Source organism: Heteronotia binoei, chromosome 17, assembly GCF_032191835.1.
Source record: "Heteronotia binoei isolate CCM8104 ecotype False Entrance Well chromosome 17, APGP_CSIRO_Hbin_v1, whole genome shotgun sequence".
Lineage (NCBI taxonomy): Eukaryota > Metazoa > Chordata > Lepidosauria > Squamata > Gekkonidae > Heteronotia > Heteronotia binoei.
In genome coordinates, this window is record NC_083239.1 from 3,323,521 (window position 1) to 3,336,096 (window position 12,576).

The following is a 12,576-nucleotide window of genomic DNA, read 5'->3' on the forward strand; positions in this document are numbered from 1 at the left end:
GCCAGGATGACGGGGAGGGCCTCGTCAAAATGGTGGAGCACCGCATTGGACACCAGGACGTCCTTGACCGCCTGAAACGCCGCGGCCTGTCGTTTGCCCCAAACCCAAGGGGCTTTTTTGTCCAGCAGCCGGTGAAGGGGCTCCGCCAGGGCTGCCTTGTGGGGGAGGAAGGAGTGGTAAAAGTTGAGCACCCCCAAGAAGCTTTGGAGCTCCGCTTTACAAGTGGGAGCCGGGGCTTGCACGATGGCTCGGGTCTTTTCTTCCGTGGGGTGGATTCCTGCTGCGTCAACGGCGAACCCCAGAAACTCCACCCGTGGAACCCCCAGCAAGCATTTCTCTCTCTTGACCTTGAGCCCCGCTGCCTGGAACCGGCGGAGCACCTCTCGGAGGCGGTTGCCGAATTCTTCGGGGTCCGGAGCGGCGACTAAAACGTCGTCGAAAAACGGCTGGACTCCTGGGATCCCTTTAAGGAGAGCGTCCATTAGGCTCTGGAAAATCCCCGGAGCGACGCTAACCCCAAACTGCAGCCTCTTTACCCGGAAAGCCCCCCTGTGGGTCACGATCGTTTGGGCCTCCGCCGTCTTATTGTCTACTGGGAGCTGCTGGTAGGCCTGGGCCAGGTCTAGCTTCCCAAATATCCTAGCCCCCGCTAGGGCGGCCAGGACATGGCTCACCACCGGCACTGGATAGGGGTTGTCCTGTAGTGCCTTGTTTATGGTGCATTTATAATCGGCACAGATCCGCACCTCCCCGTTTGGCTTGATGGGGGTAACGATGGGGGTTTCCCAGGTGGCGTAGTCCACCGGCTCGAGGACGCCTTGTGCCGTGAGGCGGTCTAACTCTGCCTCAATCTTAGGTTTCAAGGCGAACGGAACCCTCCTGGCCTTGAGCCGAATCGGTCTGACCGTGGGGTCTAGGGGCAGGGAGATGGGCGGCCCCCGGTAGCTCCCTAGGGACCCATCGAATACCTCGGGGAATTCCTTGCAAATCTCCCCGAACCCCCGGGGCGTTATGGTCTGGCCCACCCCCTCCACGCGGATTCCCAAGGGTTTGAACCAGGCCAGACCTAGCAGGGTGGCCAGCTGGCGCTTAACCACCAGGATGTCCAGCGGGCCGTGGAAGGACCCCCGCTCGACTTGTACCCGCGCCCACCCCGCAATTTGCACCGGGTTCTTCTGGAAGTCCCGGAGTATGAAGTCTGCCGGCCGAAGTTGCAGCCGCTGGCGGGGACACAGTTCTCTTAGGGTTTCTTCCGCAATGAGGGAAATGGAGGACCCTGAGTCCACCTCCATTTGGCAGGGGTTCCCCTCTATAAGGACCGCCACTTTGATTTTATCGGGGGAATCGTGGGGCAAGTTCAGTACCTGTAGGGACGTAGAGTCTACCGCGTGGGACTCCGCGGACTCGTGGTACGTGGTCGGCTTCCTGCGGTTGGGCTTGGCTCGGCAAGCCCTGGCAATGTGGCCGGTCTTTCCGCAGCTCCTGCAGTCCCAGGTCCGGTACTGGCAGTCTCTCCGCTCGTGGGGGCCGCCGCAGCTGGCGCACTTGGTGGCCGGGGCTCTCTCCGACGCTGGTGGTCGGTCGGTCACTCGGGGGCGTTGGGTCGCTCTGTTGGGTGGCCCGGCTGGGCGGCGTAGCTGATGGGCTTCCTCCTCCTCGGGGCCGTCGTGGTCCAGCTCTCCGTGGTGGGCAGCTTCCATCTTGGCCCGGGGAAACGTTCGTGCGGTTCGTTCCCATGCCACCGCTTCGCTGAAGGCGGCCTGGAGAGTAAGCTCTTCTTTGGCGAAGAGCTTCTGCTGGAGCCTCTCGTCGCGGAGGCCCCACGTGAATCTGTCCGCCAGGGCTTCCTCCAGTTGGGGGAGGTTGCAGTTCCCGGCGAGTTTGCGGAGGGCCGCCAGGTAGTCCGCGGCGGACTCGCCCGCGATCTGGTCCCGTTTGTGGAACAGGAACCTGCGAGCCACCCGCGAAGGCTGTGGTGAGAAGTGTCCCGTGAGGAGTCGGATGATCTCGTCGTAGGATTTCTCTGCCAGACGGGCGGGTGCCGAGAGACCCTTGGCGATCTCGAACGTGGCAGGCCCGCAGACGCTCATGAGAACGTCCCTCTTTGCTCCGGCGTCAGTGATCTTGTTGGCCCGGAGGTAGAACTCGACCCGCTCCGCGTAGGACTCCCATCCCTCTGGATTGGTTGGGTCGAAGGGCTCGAGGTAGCCGGTGATTCCGCCTTGGTTGGCCATGATGGCGGCGGCAGTCGCTTGTTGCCCAGATCTCCGTCGTAGCCGCTGAGGCTAGTATCCCACCTTCGTCGCCAGTGTAACGTACTCGAAGCGGAGACGAGAGTAGGGCAACATGGTTTATTAGGAGCACGTTGCAAGCGGGCGAACGCGCGGGCCGGGTCCCGCTTATGTACAATCCCGGGTACAGCCTACTGGGTTGGTCGGGCCAATCCAGCCCCGTTGAACTTCCCGCCACAGCTGGAGATAGGCGGGGAACTGGCTCCCGGCGCTGGGGCTCCTGGGACTGCCCAGTTGCCCCCCCCGTCGGGTCGCATGACATTTCTTGATACACTACAGCCATATAACTAATACCTGGGGAGCCCTTACCAAAAGCCAAGCTTTACTCCATGAGCTCAACTGAAAAGTCAGAGCTACAAAAGTTCATTGACAAAAATTTAACAAAGGGATTTATCTGCCCTGCAAACTCCCCCCACACTGCATCATTCTCTTCCAGAAAAAGAAGGGTTAGACTTTGTACTGATTACCATGTGATAAACATGGTTTCCACCTCAATTTTTTTTTAAAAAAAGAATTAATTTTTTGTGTTTGTTTTAATAAAAAAAATCAAAAAACATACAACCATAAAACATAATAACCAGGATAACCATGGACACTCTGTTACAAAACCTAAATTCACAGTTACCTACAACCTAGCTTTTGATGCATCGAGGGGATTATATCCTTATCACATAAAAAATTCAAATCTGGTTTCCATGTTTCATCATATTCTGATAAGGAAACTACCTCATGAGAGTCCCAAAATAAAATGGATTATGCATAATCCTGTCCATCAGAAATTGTTCCCAGAGTTTCTGGTACCATTGTCTGTTTCCACCTCAAATGCAGATCAAATCCTGCTGATCAAAGACTTGCTGGGGGAGGTGGCTAGAAGGAAGATTTTCACTAAATTGGACTTGCAAGACGCATACTTCAGGGGCCGTATCATGGAGGCGGACGTGTCGAAAGCAGTTTTTAACACACACCCTCAGGCAATTTGAGTATTTAGTCACGCCTTTTGGGCCACAGGGCACCCTGAGAGTGTTCGTGAACTTGATTAACAAAGTGTTATGCAAATTCCTGCAAAAGGGTGTGTTTCTGGTGTTTTTGGGTGACATATTGATTTATTCCGACCTCCCCTCCCATGTAAAACTGGTCCAGGAGGTCCTAAAGACCCCATGAGAACAAGTTGTTTGTCAAATTATGAAAGTGTGAATCTCATTAGGAGGAGCTGGATTTCTTGGGTACAGGGTGTCCCAGTCAGGGCTAGGGATGGCCCCTACTAAGACATGTTGGGTTGATTAGCCCTGAAAACCTAGAGCCACTTACAGTCTTTCTTGGGATTGCCAACTTCTATCGCCCCTTCATCAAAAACTTTGTCGAAATGGCCCTGCCACTCATAGATCTAAAGACTAAGGGGGAAAGCCAGGGGCCAAAGAATGCCAACAAGCATTCCAAAAACTAAATGAACTGTTTACGGCAGAGCCTGACCTGCTAAACCCAGACAAGGCCAAAAGGTTCGCTGTGCAAGGTTGATCCTCGTGATGTGGCAATGGGTGGGGTCTTGTTAGTAGAGCGACCTGATGGCCAGCTCCACAGTTGTGCGAACATCTCCTGGAAGTTTTTGGAGATTGAGCAGAACTGGTCAGTGTGGGACAAGGAGGATGCAGTGGTAAAGCTCTCCTTAGAGACATGGTGCCAATGGCTGGAGGGGGCGAGAGAGCCGTTTGAGATTTGGGCAGATTACAAGATCCTGGAGGCATTATGCTCCCACTGTAAACTGAAGACCAAGCAGATATTCTGGGCAGAGTTCTTCTCCAAATTCAATTTCAGCTCTAAGCAACTCCCAGGGAAGTCAAACTTCCTGGCAGATGCCCTCTCTCACTTAACACAACATGAAAGCAGGTGAGAGGAAATAATTGACTCATTGTTTATTGAAGCCCAGCTAGACAGAGCAGTAGCGACCCACAGCCAAAGCAGAAAAGTTGAGGACAGCTCCGCACCGTCCCCATGGACTGTCAGAATTAATGAGGTGCTGGATACAGAAGGAGATCTGGACTGATCTCCAGCTGAAGGAGGATGGATGCTTATATAAAGGGGACAAGTTGTATGTGCCGGAACCCTTGCAGGGGGAGATCTTGCAGCATTGTCATGGTAATCACTCAGCTGGGCACTTTGGGTTTGTGGAAACGTTGCACTTGGCACAAAGACAGTTTTGGTGGCCAAGCATCAGAAAAGAAATAATAAGTAGCTTTTTGGCCAGTGTGCATCATGAGGAAGAAACAGTGAGGTAAACCCCCAGGGTTGTCGAAGCCCTTAGAAATCACCAGAGCAACCATGGGCTACCGTCTCCATGGATTTATTATGGATCTGCCTCCGTAATGGGAAAACAAGAAGAAGAAGAAGATATTGGATTTATATCCCGCCCTCCACTCCGAAGAGTCTCAGAGCGGCTCACAATCTCCTTTCCCTTCCTCCCCCACAACAGACACCCTGTGAGGTAGATGAAGAGATTGGATTTATATCCCGCCCTCCACTCCGAAGAGTCTCAGAGCGGCTCACAATCTCCTTTCCCTTCCTCCCCCACAACAGACACCCTGTGAGGTAGATGAAGAGATTGGATTTATATCACGCCCTCCACTCCGAAGAGTCTCAGAGCGGCTCACAATCTCCTTTCCCTTCCTCTCCCACAACAGACACCCTGTGAGGTAGATGAAGATATTGGATTTATATCACGCCCTCCACTCCGAAGAGTCTCAGAGCGGCTCACAATCTCCTTTCCCTTCCTCCCCCACAACAGACACCCTGTGAGGTAGATGAAGAGATTGGATTTATATCACGCCCTCCACTCCGAAGAGTCTCAGAGCGGCTCACCATCTCCTTTACCTTCCTCCCCCACAACAGACACCCTGTGAGGTAGATGAAGATATTGGATTTATATCCCGCCCTCCACTCCGAAGAGTCTCAGAGCGGCTCACGATCTCCTTTACCTTCCTCCCCCACAACAGACACCCTGTGAGGTGGGTGGGGCTGGAGAGGGCTCTCACAGCAGCTGCCCTTTCAAGGACAACCTCTGCCAGAGCTATGGCAGACCCAAGGCCATTCCAGCAGGTGCAAGTGGAGGAGTGGGGAATCAAACCTGGTTCTCCCAGATAAGAGACTGCACACTTAACCACTACACCAAACTGGTTCTCCGTCCTGGTGTTTGTGGACACATTTTCAAAGCAAGCGCACTTCATTCCGTGCTCCCAAGTCCCAACAGCCAAAAAGCTGGCTATGTTGTTTATGCAACATGTTGTCAGACTGCATTCATTTCAGAACAAGGCGGTATCAGATCGGGGTGCACAGTTCATTGCTGAATACTGGCGGAAGTTTCTAAAACCGACAGGGACTGAACAGGGGATGAGTTCAGCATGCCATCCGAGATGAATCGGCAATCCGAACAGACCGATCAAATTTCGAAACAATTTCTGCATTGCTATGTGAATTTCCAGCAGTGGACCTTCTTCCTTTTCTGGAGTATTTTCATAACAACAGTTTCCACAGCTCAGTAGGGGCTTTGCCATTCCAAGTGGCTCAGGGCTTTGAGGGGAAGCCTCTGCCACGTGCGCTGTGGTGGGGAGCCTGGCACCTGGGGGAATTCCAGGAATGGTGGACAAAACTGGCCACTCAGTGGGGCCCTACAAGGCACTAGGAAAAGCTGAGGTGGACTATAAAGCTCAAGCCAACAAGCAGAGGTCTCCTCCCTGGAACATTAAAGTAGGGGACTCAGTGTATATTTCTACTAAGAACTTGAGGGGGGTGCTACCTACAAAAAAGTTATGTTGGAAATACTTAGGGCCATTCGAAGTGGTGAGACTCATTAACAACTGGATTTGCCAAAGAATCTGAAATATACTGCATCTACCCAATCTTTCAGTTCAGCCTGCCAAAATGTGACAAATGGCACCTGCAGCTTGCAGTGCCCCTGCCCTTGTTAATTGATGGCCAGCAGCATCACGAAATAGACTCTGGACTCTAAAATTAAGTGGGGAAATGTGTATTATCTAGTTAAATGGAAGAGCAGAAAGAATGGACATTTCCTGGAAGGGCAGAAAGAATGAGTCTGATCATCTGAAATGCATGCCCCCAGGTTGATACGGGACTCTCACAAACAGCTCTCAGACCAGCTAGAGGAGGGAGTAAATTTGGGGGGAGCAGAATGTCAGATTGAGCCTTTCATGGTTTTTCATTTTCATATCCATTCTGTTAAGTTTTGCTACTTGCTTGTTTGCATATAACCGTTCTGAGATTTCAAGTATGTGCAGGAGCTGGTTGGGGTGGACAGAGACTTTGTTATAAGAATCATTGCTACAGCAAGCTAGTTTATCTGGTAGTAACAGACCCATCTGACCTTGAAGATGCCCCACACCTCTCTTACCAGCTTTTATGAGAACCAACGGACCAGGGGGTGAGACAGATTTTGCCTGCATTTTTTTATGTTTATAATTATAACTGCTGTTGTTAGCTGCCCTGAGCCTGTTAGGGGAGGGCAGGATATAAATATGATAAAATAAATAACCACTTTGTCCATTGGGTCATTCCTGGCAATGGATTTCTAGCAGAAGGTCTACTCTTGTATTGAACTCTCAATAAATCCAAACCATAACTTTTTGTGCATGGATTCTTAAGAGTTGGTAACTGACAGAACCTTACATTTTTAAGTATTTGAATGGCTGCCACTTAGAAGAGGGCAGGGAGCTGTTCCGGTTGGCAGCAGAGGATAGGACTCACAATAATGGGTTTAAATTAAAAATGAGAAGACACCAGTTGGTTATTAGGAAAAACCTTTTTGTTGTTGTTGTTTATTGGCAGTTTCAGAAGCAAAATGAGGACCTCAAGGAAGAGGTATACCCTCTAGATGTCACTGTTGGGTTCCAACATGGCATTTAGGCTTTAACTGCAGATTTACAGAGTCACAAATATGTGTCTCAGACCTAAGAGCGGTTCAACAGTGGAATCAGCTACCTAGGGAGGTGGTGAGCTCCCACTCATAGGCAGTCTTTAAACAGCAGCTGGATGAACACTTGTCAGGGATGCTGTAGGCTGATCCTGCTTTGAGCAGGGAATTGCACTAGATGGCTTGTATGGCCCCTTCCATTCAATGATTCTGTGAAATGGGTGCTGGTCCTAGAAGATGAAAATACTGTCCTGCCAATATTTCTCTGCTGACCTTACTAGTGGCGTTGTTAATAATGCTTGTCTCCAACATCCAAGTAATAATTTTAAAAATTATGACAGCATGGCACTGATTGGCCACTATGCAATCTCCAGTCTCTTGCATTTGGGTTTTCCAAATTCTTCTTCCAACTGGCTTTTTGAGTCACTCTGGCAACAAAGCTTTTTCACATTCTCATTTTACTTGCTGGTAACTTCCTGTTTCCTGGGGTGGGTGGTCTGTTCTGCACATGTTGTGTCCCTCTAGTGATTGTTTCCATATCACACAGCTTTTTTTCTTAGCATATCTACCTGCAGATTTTTGTTAGTGTTTATGCTCTGTGATATCAAGTTGACCACTAGAAGGAGCCAAAGACACGTGGAACAGAATGGAGAAAAAATGAAACAGGAGCTAGTTACCAGTGAGTAAAATGAGGATGCGAAAAGGCCTGGAGATGCACAACTTGTTCAGCTTGCTTCCTACTGAAGGCATACACTGCCTTCTGGTTATGTTTAAGTTATATTATGTTTCCTTCCTCATTCTTTGCAGATAACCCAAGTGGACATGGGTTTGAAGAGAAGATTATCTATGGAGTAGAGAACAGTAGCACTTTCCTGGAGTGTAGTCCAAAATCTCAGCGTGCTCTGGTTTATTGGCAGTTTCAGAAGCAAAACGAGGACCTCAAGGACGAGGTATGCCCTCTTGATGTTGTCACTGTTAGGTTCCAACATGGCATTTAGGCTTTAACTCCAGATTTACAGGGTCACAAGTGTCTCAGGCCTAATTCTCAGTGAGGTGGTAAACCTATGTCTGGATGGAACAATTTGCCAGAGAGAGAAAAAAAATGCCCACAGACAGAACACCATCATGTGTGTTAGTGGGAAGGCTAAGCTTGCACTCTGCTTCCTGTTTTGTTTGTGGAATTTGGAGGGGGGGGGGATGGAGGAGCTGTCTGAAGCAGTAAAACCCAGGTGCAGATTCACCACTAAGCATTATCTACACTAGCTGTCAGTGGAGGCTGAAGTGCTGCTCTGAGCCAAAAGTGTGTGCTTCTGGGCTCTCAAAGTGATGCAGGACTGACATAACCATCCCTAGGGCCAGGGCTGAGCCCAAGACTCACACTTGGTCAAAGTTCTCATCAGAAGTCCCTTGGAATGGGATCTAATCCAGCATTCAGTCTGAAGGATAGGGAACCATTTCAGTTACAAAATCCAACTGAACTGTATTTCACAATAATTCCTGCTAACGACAACTATAGTTCTTAAGAGGCCCTTTTTACATCATCATGGAATCAGAAAGTATCCCTGTTCTATATTGTATGGTTATTGTTAAAAAAGGGGAATGGTGCAGATTATTTAAGATACAGTTTTAACTCTGCATGCACATTCAAAAATCTTAAAGCATCTTTTTTTCCAGAGATCTCTGTCAGTAGGAACCTTTTTAAAGAATGGAAAGGGTAGATTACGTTGAGAAACCTTGTGGCATAGTATGGACAGGAGTCGTTATTCTGTAGTCAGATGGATAACTTTTACTCAAGAAATTACCTATAATATGTGACCTAATAGAAAAAATATACTTTGGAAAGCTATATTTGATCGTGTTAATTCATGAAGCTGGAGAGCCACTTCGAAAAGAGAGAGGAAAGTGGCAGGCTTGTACCCCAGGACTTTCACCAGTGGTTCAGCACCACAGCTAGAAACATACTGATTTCCTCTGGGGTTTGCAATGGTGCAGAGAGGATCTGGCATTACAAGGAGCCAGTTCCCACCCACCTCCCGAGAAAAAAAACCCAAAGTAGTATTTTTTTTCCTTTCCCCCACAAGCAGTATTTCATTACAACACACCTTTATTATGCTGACAGAAAGTAATTTTTCCAGTAAGCTTCATCACTTAGTAGGTTGTGAGCCCAGGACTCCTCAATATAAGTTCATCACCACCTGCTTATACTACTCTCCCCTCATTGGTGGATCTGTATAATATGGGATGTAAAAGGAAGATACAAATGATCTTAAGGGACCCTTCACATCCGGGCCACTTGCTATTTGAGATCTTACCGTCAGGTAGGCGATATAGAGTGTTGAAGGCTAAGACAAATAGATTCAAGGGCAGCTTTTATCCAAGTGCCGTGGTTAGGCTAAATGCAGGGTTATGAATGGTTATTTGTTTTTAGATGCATTTAAATGGTCTATGTATATGTCCTTTTTTTGGGGTGTTGATGTGTTGGTATGTTTGTGGAAGAGCACCTCATTTCGTTGCTCTCATTTTCTTTTTTGAGAACAATGACAATAAATTTATCTATCTATCTATCTACTCTGTGCTGAAACCTTTTTCTCCCACACAGATCAAAGTAGATGACCGTTTAATCAGAACAGAACAAGGCCTTCTGCTACGGAGCTTGCACCAGAAAGATTCAGGCATTTACTTTTGTCATGCTGTAGAGCATGGCTTCATGCAAACCCTTCTTAAAGTGACCCTGGAAATTATAGACACAGAACACCTTGAGGACCTGCTTCATAAAGAAGATGGTGACAGCGCCAAGATCAAAGAAGTTTCCAACAGCATGACCCCCAGCCAGAAGATTTGGTACAGAGATTTCATGCAGCTCATCAGCCATCCCAATCTGAACACAATGGATGAGTTCTGTGATCAGGTGTGGAGAAGGGATCGCAAGCAGCGCCGGCAACGACCCACCAGTGCCCAAGTGAATACAAACAAATGGAAGCACCTTCAAGAGAACAAGAAAGGTAGGAATAGGAGGACCCATGAATTTGAGAGAGCACCACGAAGTGTCTGAGCAACAATTACCCCTGGGAATTTCTTCCAAGTTGAAACTTTCATAGACAGAAAACAGGAAATGAAATGCAATTTATGAGAACTTTTCCATGGCTTTCACATGGAAGTTTACAAAGAGCTGGGAAGCTCAAACAATTTCTACCTTATTTAAAATGAACCCAGTTCAAACCTTCCTATTGAACCCATTCCACCAATTCCTAAGGTTTCAAGGATGCAACTTACTTTGAAACTAACTTATTGTTTAGTGGGTTCTGTAGTGAGACTGATTGAGCAACTGAAAACTCTTTGGCCTGAGGTATAAAAACGCCATCTGCCATTCTGCCATTTTGAAAAGGAATTATAAGGAGAAGAGACAAAACAATTACCATCAGCAATGCTAATTTTTCTTGAATTTGCCTAAAAACTTCATGAACTCATAAAGCTGATGGACACTTTGACACTTGGTTGCACACAAGAACTTTTTTGTTTAGTTTTGTTTACCTATTCTCTTCTTTATATATGTACTGGAAAGATGAAATCAATAGTGTATGCAATTGCCTATCAGAGTAGGATCACCATAAATCATTCATTTTCAGACTCAACAGCAACAGGAAGTGGAACTCTTTGACCTACTACTGCTGACGTACTTCCCTAAACTTTGACCTAAAGATATATTTTATTAAAGCTATAATTTAAATGTACCACAAAAACACACAGTCAAAAAGTGCTCTTTTCAATAGAGAAAAAATAGAATAGACCTTTTGTCTGATCATATTCTATTATTCTAATTTGTAGTCTTTTTTTGGGGAGGGGGGGGAGCAGATTATACAGTTTTCCGTTGTTCATCTGCAAATTTGTGTTGTTTTGGAAAAATATTCTGAAAAGTAATCCAACAAAGCTTCTCCTCAGCAGTCATTCTCTCTGTTGGGTAACTTCCACCTAACTGAGCTATTCAGGCAAAAGCCTGTTTTTTCCTTATTATTTGGTATGAAAGATTTCAACTTCAGTACAAACAGAAACAGATTCTGACAGAGGGGAAACTTAGTTGACTTAAGTTGTATATTTTTCTTTTGATTTCCAAAGACTGTGAATAACATTAAAATATTGCCTCTGTTCGCAACAAAAATGAAACCCTGTAGGTTATGGAATCTAATTGACTGGTATTATGTTAGTTGTATCAAGGACATGCACAGTGATTCTGGAACATGGAAGTCACTGTGGCAAGTATTCTCTGAAATCTGAAAGTCCCAAAATCATGTTAGCAAACCATTGACCCTAATTTAAAAAGTTACAGAGACAGCAAAAACGTGCACAGAAACTTCTGCACCCACTGGAAAAACAGTAGCTATTGCACAAGTTTCAGGTATACTGAATCCATATGAAATTACAAAGCCTGATATCCATGACTTATTTTCATTACAAGATGAAAATAACTCATCTCATTACTAGATGAAAATAACCCATAGATATCTGCTTTCTGAGCAGATGAGCTTCATCATCAGAAGATATCTTTACATAACATAGTGATAGCTTCATTAGGGTTTGTAGAATCTTTCGGGCTCAAGTGCCGTGTTCTACTGGAGAAAGTTTTTCTTCCAGTTTTTTTCCCAGTTTTTCTCCAGTAGAACACGGCACTTGAGCCCGAAAGATTCTACAAACCCTAATGATGTTACCAGCCATGAAAACCTGAAATCTTTGATAGTGATAGCTCTTCTGTGTAGATGGTTTTGTGTCACAATTAGATATTCATCCTTATACACATTGTAAATGAAATATTAACTACATTCCTGATGAGTATATGGCTTGTCCAAGAATGCCTCTGTCTGGGAAGAAGAGCAGGAAGACAAGGCTTGCCTTGCAGTGCCCAACCAACTGCCTTGCTAGCAGCTCAACATTGATCACCTTCCACAAGTATCCAATTTGTTCATTACATTCAGTATGCACAAGAGATTATCACGAATATATACACATTCTGTTGTCTGCATCTGTTACATGTCAGCAGATCAATGTGCACTTTTTGGAATGCATAGATATCTGTGGAACAAATCCTCTAAGAATCTACAAGGAACCAAGAGCCAATTATCTCTATTTTAAGCGTACATTTTGGTGTAGTGGTTAAGTGTGTGGACTCTTATCTGGGAGAATCGGGTTAGATTCCCCACTCCTCCACTTGCACCTGCTGGAATGGCCTTGGGTTAGCCATAGCCCTGGCAGAGGTTGTCCTTGAAAGGGCAGCTGCTGTAAGAGCCTTCTCAGTCCCACCCACCTCACAGGGTGTCTGTTGTGGGGGAGGAAGGTAAAGGAGATTGTGAGCCGCTCTGAGACTCTTTGGAGTGG

The 12,576-nt window shown here is 47.0% G+C and overlaps 1 protein-coding gene across 1 annotated transcript in view; it reads left to right on the top strand.

Annotated features, from left to right (window-relative positions):
* Positions 1-11,370, top strand: part of SEMA3A (semaphorin 3A) — a 302,131-nt gene extending 290,761 nt beyond the window's left edge. Inside the window, exons 16-17 of the mRNA XM_060258129.1 lie at positions 8,017-8,159; positions 9,809-11,370. Of these exons, the coding sequence (XP_060114112.1) occupies positions 8,017-8,159; positions 9,809-10,261 (596 nt within the window). The 3' untranslated portion in view covers positions 10,262-11,370. The remainder of the gene's footprint in view (positions 1-8,016; positions 8,160-9,808) is intronic.
* Positions 11,371-12,576: the final 1,206 nt, after the last annotated feature.